General features: G+C 34.7%; 1 protein-coding gene across 1 annotated transcript in view; it reads left to right on the top strand.

Annotated features, from left to right (window-relative positions):
• The first annotated feature begins 1,178 nt into the window (after positions 1-1,178).
• Positions 1,179-8,838, top strand: part of LOC117115984 (nuclear exosome regulator NRDE2-like) — a 9,482-nt gene continuing 1,822 nt past the window's right edge. Inside the window, exons 1-7 of the mRNA XM_033259909.1 lie at positions 1,179-2,517; positions 3,724-4,769; positions 5,245-5,381; positions 5,483-5,609; positions 5,724-7,391; positions 7,721-7,830; positions 8,196-8,267. Coding sequence (XP_033115800.1) covers positions 3,737-4,769; positions 5,245-5,381; positions 5,483-5,609; positions 5,724-7,391; positions 7,721-7,830; positions 8,196-8,267 — 3,147 coding nt within the window. The 5' untranslated portion in view covers positions 1,179-2,517; positions 3,724-3,736. The remainder of the gene's footprint in view (positions 2,518-3,723; positions 4,770-5,244; positions 5,382-5,482; positions 5,610-5,723; positions 7,392-7,720; positions 7,831-8,195; positions 8,268-8,838) is intronic.

Here is an 8,838-nt window from a genome sequence, read left to right as displayed (position 1 = left end):
CAACAAAAATTATTTTAAAAATTAAAATTTAAATTATTAAACAAATTTCCATTACAAAAAAATTATTAAAAAAATTTTACCAGATCCGGTCACACATATTATATGCATTTATTCTATTTACATAGACATTGTTATACGGATATTGTTGTAATAATGCATCAAAAATGGTGGATGTTAATTTTGAATCCAGAGCTACAGTAGCACATAATGGTTAAAATGATTATTTTCAACTCCAAGGTTGTAAATCATGCACAAGACGCCAGGATTTTGACAAACCCCACTCCCATTAAGACTTAGTTATACCATCCTGTAATTGGCAAATGTACTTGCTATTTGATTTGAAAAAAAAAGACAACTAAAAAATCATTTCATCGCAAATTAACTTGCATTAACATTTTGCAGTAACATACAAATTATTCTTAAAGCATAGAAATCTTTGAAGTTAAACAAAATATTTACCCTGGTTTTAAGCAAGATGATTTAAATAAAAATAATAAAACACTTTCAGTGACTGGAAGTGTTTCTATAATTTTTCGCTGTAAAATACAATTACTGCATGGGTAAACATTTTTTTAAATACACTAATTTCTAGATTCAAGTTAATAATTTTAATGTTAATTCAAAATGAGCAAGTTGGTTTAAAAAATGATTTTTATGACTTTTTTGGTATTTTGTATTCTTGCAAAATAAAATTTTAAACTAGTGATCATTTAAAATTTTATCTAGTAGAAGTCTTTCATTTCACTATTGCTTGGTTTGGTTTTTAGGATGGGTTACATGCATGGAATTGTGGGATAGCAAGCAACTGAAAGAACACTGGGATAAAATGATCTTCCAGCATCCTAATGATCCAATGTTATGGAATGCTTACTTGATGTTTATGCAGTCACGGTTTTCAACATTTTCATTCACTAAGATTTTGTCTGTTTATGGCAAGTGTATTGGAAAGCTGGCTTCAATAATGGAAGGCCAAGTAGCTACACATAAACCTGTACCAAACACAGAAAGCTGTCTCTTATACACATCTATCTAGGGAAGTATAAGTACAGAAAGACAGAAAAAAGGAATGAAATAAGGACAAGAAAAGAAATAAAAGAAATAAAAATAAATTAAATAGATGAAACTCAGAATTGCTGTATTTTTCAAATGAATCATAATAAAAATCAATAATATTTAGTACTCTAGCTATATATTTTTTTATTTATTAGGTAAGTCATTTAATGATTTATTGCACTTTTACTCATTATTATTAGAAAAGAATTGCTGCTCTAAATTAATGTGAAATTGTTAGTAATTTACAGAAATATAATTGTTACTTATACTGTATATGACTGTGTAGTCGGTGGCTTGTTGTTGTCTTACAGAACATAGCTTTTGATTTGGAATGTTTCCTGTTATTACATTTCTTGATATCATTTATATACTTGCATATAAAGCCATCCGTCGTATGAGAAAACCCACAAGTTTGAGAAGATATTTGGACGATTTTGATGTTGGGCTGGGCGTACTATGTATGACGAGCATATAAGATGGCCCCCTGTCGGAATTCATACGTTTTGCTTCTGCTTACACTCTTAATACTTTATCTAGCTGGCTAAAAATTGAACTAATAAATGTAGGGCTAATCTTCCATACAATACCATCTTTATGGGCATCAAAATATTATTTCCCTGCATTTTATATTGCGTTCATTAAAACTTACAGTTAGTAGCTTCATCTCAGTAGTAAATGTTACGAACGATCCACAAGTGAGACGAACATGATTTGGAAATAAAAAAAGTTAAAGACGACCCCCTGTTTTTGGGTCATAATTTGCTATTTGAAGCCTCGTCTTATACACAAGAATATATGGTATTTTATCAGGCCACCCTCTCACTAAATCATGACAAGCCCTCCCACTTGACCTTCGCACCCAACGTTTTACACCCCCCCCCCCATTTCAAGACTCCTACAGTAGATAGGCCACTGCTGGCAGGTGTTACTATATAAATTATAATGGATAAGTAATGGACTAATTTTAGGTAATTAATCCATTATGTGTATTGTATACTATAAATTGGTTTATGAGTTTTATTGTATGCTCAAATTGTTATGATGTTTCCTTCTAGGCAATGCAACTTGGCTAAAAAATGAAAGTTTTCCTGAAAAATTGACCTCTGGGAGTGGAGAATTGTCAAAGACTGCTACAAGCCAGCTACTGACAAACCCTTCTGATGTATTTCAAGCTGGTCAACAAAATAAGAACAAAGATAGACATTATAAAAAGGAAAGGCATGCTAGTTCATTAGAAGAAGAGGGTGTATCTCATCGACACTTACGGAAAAAGGAACACAAGCGATCAAAACATAGAGAGAAGAGAGCTGATAAGAAAAGTATAAAATATAGACATGATGATAGCTCAGATAGTGAATGGAAAAGGACAACAGACTCTTCATATCAGAGACATAAACACTTATCTAAACAAGACCCCAGCACAAAAACTAAGTCCTCTAAAATTAATGAAAAGGGAGAGACAAGGTGAGAATGTATTTCCAGGGGTCCCAAGCCTCTTGCAGGTCTTATGAGTTTCCCGGAAATGGGGGAGGACTCCTGCAAGGAAGCAAGAATCTCTTGGAAAATATCCAATCTCCCACAAATTCATGATATTTGCATGTTTTTACTGTATTATAAATGTTTTATTGTATTATCAGTTGTCACCTGGAAGTTAGTGCCAATAGGTCACCTTGGTATCACAGTACACAGCAAAATATAATTAGATACTGTATTCAGAAAGCTTATTTAAATGGATCTCCCGGATTTGAATTTCTTCCAAATTGGGACCCCTGTATTTCTTTATATTACATCCTGATAATTAAACCTATTCTTTTTTCTAATTTATCTACTGTACAGTATATTAAGGATTCTGTTAGATTTTTATATTATTTTAAGAAATAATAATATAAATATTTTACATAGTTGAAATGTGTAATATGCAATTATTTTATACTGTATGAAAAGATTTATAGAATTATTTTTTAAAATATTAGAAAAAAATGATTTCAGTTATGTAATGATCTAAAATGTGAAATAATGTATGTATATTATTAATGTTCTTTTGTAGAAAATTAAGTAAATTTGTATTAGGCCCATGGGCAGTGTAGGTTTAAATGGGCCCATCGGACAGGCTTGGGCCTCCCCCACCATTAACGCTTAATGTCATGACAAGGTCATCGGACCAGAAATATGAACTTATTACTCAACAAAGTGTCTTGACCAAAGACACAAACAAGTAAGTCACTGCTGGTCTCAAACTACAATTCTCCCTCTAATTAAAGACACCTCCAATTAAAGACCACCTCCAATTAATTCCACTTCTCTATGGCCCCGAATGAACAACTATCCAAGACCAAGAGCGGATTGCTATAAGCGGTCTTTAGACAGTCTTAATGGTTAGCCGGCTATCATCCATGCATGTCGTCGCCCCCAATCTTACGTTACCAGGGAGTTGCAATGGTCTTAGAGGAATGACTTTAGTAAGACCGTCTAAGTGATAAAGCTGGCTTTATTCAAGAAGTTAAGACTACCAGTTAAAACCGTTTTATAGCAATCCGCCCCAAAGCTGCTAAAAGACCATAAAAAGCTTGGTCTGTAAAGTAGTCTCTTATTGGATGGAGACCTATAGTTCCATTTCGCATTGAAGTCCAATGAGGTAACTTTCCCCCTTGCCTGTTTCTGTTTTTACAGTTTGAAACTTGGTATGACAGGTAAATCAGTTTGGATAGAGGATCTTGGACCAAAGGCTCTTGATGTTTGTTGCATAGATACAAAGCGTGATCAAAACAACCTGTGTTTCGATTCGGTACATTTCTCTGATGCTGCATTCTATAAAAGACTTGGATCTTCCTGTCTTGGACTTAGTAACAAGCAAGAGATCAGCTGGCACACTGGTAAAGATGCTAAGAAGTTTAAGAAACAGATGACTGATAGAGGACGGTATTACTCTAAAGAATCTCTAAAAGAGTGGAGGAAAGAAGAGGATATAGTTGATTTATCGAGGGCAGCAACCAGCCATGTTAAGTTGAGCGATATTGCTTATATTCCATTAGATTTTAATGTAGATGTGAAATCAGATTCAAGTTTTGAAACTGCTTTTAATTCAAATGAAGTCGATCCATTGAACATTCATGACGTAGCTACTCAACATTACCTGTTCGGTCAAACACCTCACTCTCAAGTCACTTCTAATGAGGTAGAGGGTAAATCAATGCAGGAGAGTGGGAATCATTGGGATGGTTATGTAACAAAACAAACTGCTGATTATAACAAAAAATTACGAGAAAATCCAAATGACATCAAACTTTGGATGAGGTTTGTCAAGTTTCAGGATGAAATAGCATCACATGGTCACAGCATCTACTTCAGCGAAGAATCCGACGATAAACGAAAAAAACTTAGCAGACTTGTGACAGAAAAAAAAATTGCAATCTTGGAGCGAGCGATTGCAACGAATCCATCATCATTAGAACTGAAGCTGGAACATGTGGAACTTTGCATGGAATTGTGGGATAGCAAGCAACTGAAAGAACACTGGGATAAAATGATCTTCCAGCATCCTAATGATCCAATGTTATGGAATGCTTACTTGATGTTTATGCAGTCACGGTTTTCAACATTTTCATTCACTAAGATTTTGTCTGTTTATGGCAAGTGTATTGGAAAGCTGGCTTCAATAATGGAAGGCCAAGTAGCTACACATAAACCTGTACCAAACACAGAAAGTTACTTATTAGGTAAGATCTTTGAAATGGGATATTTAAAATTAGCGTGAAAATAATTAGTCACACCATTAAAGGTTTGCCTTGTCTGTAAAGCAAGTAAAGTAATTTTGTAAAAAATATTAATTTATTAAATATATTGTTTTTATTATTATACATGGAAATATATATTTCTGTGAAGAAAGGCAAGAAATATAACTTCTATATGAATTGTATGCACAGCTATGTACAATAGGCCAATCAATGTCTCAGAAATATATTTCTGTGAATTTATATTAACAAGAATATGTATTTCTGCAAAAAAAAAAGGCAAGTAATACAATTTATACAAATGATACAGGAATTAATTGCTTATACTGTACACTACAACAACTGACTACCTTCTGGTGAATTTATCATTCTGTTCAATATTTTGAGCATTGCTGTGATATTATTATTTCTGTCAATGTGCAAGAGTCTGTGATCCATTTTCACATACTTATTTCCCCAGACATATTTTGTCAGTTGTGTGAGTTTATTCGGCAGAGTGGTCATACTGAGAAGGCTGTTTGCTGCTATCAAGCAATGCTGGAATTTAATTTATTTGGTTCCCATGAAATTGATGATTCAACACCACATAATGAACAAGTAAGCTTTAGCTTTAATACTAAATGCAGAAAAGAGAAGTGGATACATGATCCAGTTCTCCTTAAGTACTGATGCATTTACTATTTCATATTTATTTGTAGATAGCATTTTTGGAAACATTCTGGGATAGTGAGGAGCCTAAATTTGGAGAAAAGGATGCTTCTGGGTGGAATTCCTGGATGCAGATGAAGCAAAAGGGAGGATGGAAGCAGGTCACCTCTCCAGAAGGTACAATTTCTTAAAACTGTTCATTAACAACAAGTTAAATAAGAGGAGGGTCAGAACCTTTTCTTGGATATCTCTGTCTTGCATGAATAATTATTGTTTAATCTGTGTCTTTAGAAACTGAAGAGTTTGATGAAGTTGAGGATGAGAAAATTCCAGAGACTTGCACTGGTAACTGGCAGGCTTGGTTGTATCTGGAGACTGCTCGGGAGCAGAAGCACTTCCTTCCATGGAAGCCTGATCCAAAAAAGGGTACTACTGAAGAAGATTGTGAAGATCCAGAGCGCATGGTAGTCTTTGACGATGTCAGTTCATTCCTTTTTAAGATCAAGTCTCAAGACCTTCAATTTAACCTTCTCTTAAGCTTCTTACGATTCCTTGGAGTAAATGTTCCTCTGCATGGATCATCAAATAACTATGAAGTTCACAAACATTCTTTGTATGCTCTAGAGAACACTAATCAGATATTTTGGAAATTAAAATATTTCCAGGATATTCCATTGAAATCAGTTTATCATAAATTTCAAAATCAACAGCTGTCAGTTGGAGTCATAAACAATTGTTCTCCACTAGAAGAGAGGCTGTCCCCTGACTCCCCAACCTTGCATACACCATCTAGAACTGTGGCTGCACTGAAAGAATTTGTTAGGAATGTGTTTGCACAGTCTTTGCCACTTTTCACAAACAACAACAGAACTGATCTTCTTCTTGTTTGGATTAGGTTTGAGTGCGAAAACTTTGAGATAAAAGATGATAAATTGAGAAAAAAGGCCCTCAAGCAGCATTGCAAAGAGGTGCGCAAGTTTACTAAATGCATCCTGAAGGAAGAGATTAACAGGAATAACCTTTTACTTTGGAGAGCTTATGCTGAGCTGGAATGGAAACTTGGGAATGCTGAGGAATCTAGACGAATTATAGGCACTGCTCTTGGAATGAGCGGGCAGGTGACATCAGGAGAGAAAGTCCACCTGGAAGCTATTCCAAATTTAGTGTACTCGTATGCAAACTTAGAGTTGGAGTTGGATTATAATGTTGAGATATTTATGGATACAACCAAAGAAACATCAATAAATAAAGACACTGGAGGAATTGATCGACTTCTTAAGGTGTTGACATGGCTAGGACAAGGGTCAGAAATCTTTTCACACTCTCAGATTGAATCTGATAAAACATCTGCCTTAGAGATCTTGAAGTCAAGGCGTGGTTTTCAAAACAAATGGGAAGGTAATGTGGAAGCGTACAAGAGTGTTTTCATTGGCTCAGATTCACTGACTCCAGTTGATTTGCAATACATTGTGGAGTATACATGTTGTTATGCATGGTTTCAGTACATCACTGTTGGTCTGAAGGCTGCAACGGTTGTTTTTGAAGAAACATTAACTGTTATAAAGACACACTGTGTCTCTAAATCTATGATGGAAACATACGTTGATGCAACAACTACCACTCTTTATAATCATTATGAAAACATTTTTTTACATTACATTAAGCTGGTAATTTATCACATTCTCAGAAATCCAACTCCATTGATGATGATTCGTAGTATATTACAGAGGGCGCTGTCAGCGTTTCCTCATAGTGCTGTTTTCTTGCAGTTGTTCATAGCTTTGGAGATGAAGTCGTTGATTATTGGGAGAGTGCGGAGGTATTTTGATTGTAGCCTACATTCATCAGTATCACCTGTGACCTGGCTGTACAGCATTAAAGCTGAGTTGATTAGAGAGGGAATTTTAGCCAAATCAAGGATGCAGGTGGCTACTCAAACAAACAGCTCTGGACCATCAAGTATGTTTCACAATTCTTACGAATTATTGTTACTGGCTCTTTAAATTTATATACAGGTCTCCCTCCAATTAATGACCACTTTGGGGCTGGGGTTTTTGTGGTACTGTATATAGCAGCTTTGGTCTTTAATTAGAAAAAATAATATCAAAAAAGAAAGATAGGTATTCATTTGGGGCTGTAGAAATGTGGTCTTTAATTGGAGGAGTCTTTAAGGAGACCTATATTCCTGTATTTTTTTAAAACCTTGTTTAAGTTTACTATTAAGTGGGATAGTTAACTGTTGCCACTTATTACCACTCTTGTGAGTTCATCATCTTTTCTTTCTGCAGTCGTCAGCACTGGAATAACGCACAGGATTCGATCCTTATTTGAGAAAGCTGTGGCAGAACGAGTAGCCAGACACTGTGTGCTTATATGGAGATTGTTCATTCAGTTTGAGGTGAAGATCAATTTATTATTTAACTGGTGGTAGCTACTGATTGTGTGCTGAACCATGGAGATCTTTTGGTCCGCTGGTTCAATTCAACCTGGCAGCAGCTTAAAGGGGAATATTTTTAGGGGATCACCTTCACCACTACACTCTTCCTTGGACTAGGCCTCCATACCATGGAAAAAACTTCCTGGATCTGCCCCCGTGTCTTGTTTATTTGGGTTTCTAGTGTGGTACAGCATGTGCTGTCTAATAAAAACATCCTAGTTGGCATATTATTTTGTAGAGTATTAATATTGTGTTTCTAGAATGACTAATTTATGAAACAAATTGTATTCATTAATGCAATTTTACTATATTCTGTATTCTAATAGGTATCTTATGGAGATATGAAGAGGGCCAAGTCGATATTCTACAGGGCTCTGCAGTACTGTCCTTGGGCTAAGGTAAAGGATCTTAAATTATCCACTATTCATATTATATGAAAGGCCAAAAAAACAATTCTTGTGTTGGCCACGTTTTGGGAAAATCAAAAAAATAGGTAGGTCAGTAGGAAAAAGTTTTTTTTTAACCGATGTGTTTATGCCTAAAAAGTAGAAAATACACAAAAATACAACAGCCACCATTTTAAAATCTATATTAAAGAGCAAAACAATCGCATAACACTGTTGCATGGCCTACTGTGGCAAGATCAGCCTTTTTAGCTCACTAAAAAAAAAAAGAAAAAAAACTAAAATGCCGATCCTCAATTTCAACAATTATGGGTCGGTTGGGCGTGGATAACACAATAATTTTTTTATTTGGTCTAATGTATAGGTAGAGTTTATCATATTTTCTGATTATAAATACTAAAAACCTTTATTGTTGATGATTGCTGATGATTGATTGATAATTGATTAATAATGATTGATTGATAATGATTGCTGGTCAGGATGATTGATTAATTGATAATTATGATTATAATTGATGATGATTGTTGATAATGATAATGAATAATGTTTGATAGATGATGATGAT

This window comes from Anneissia japonica, unplaced genomic scaffold (assembly GCF_011630105.1).
Source record: "Anneissia japonica isolate Jap-2015-1 unplaced genomic scaffold, ASM1163010v1 scaffold287743_len2803612_cov181, whole genome shotgun sequence".
NCBI lineage: Eukaryota > Metazoa > Echinodermata > Crinoidea > Comatulida > Comatulidae > Anneissia > Anneissia japonica.
Note: the sequence above shows the minus strand (reverse complement) of the source record. Positions and strands in the feature narration are given on the sequence as shown.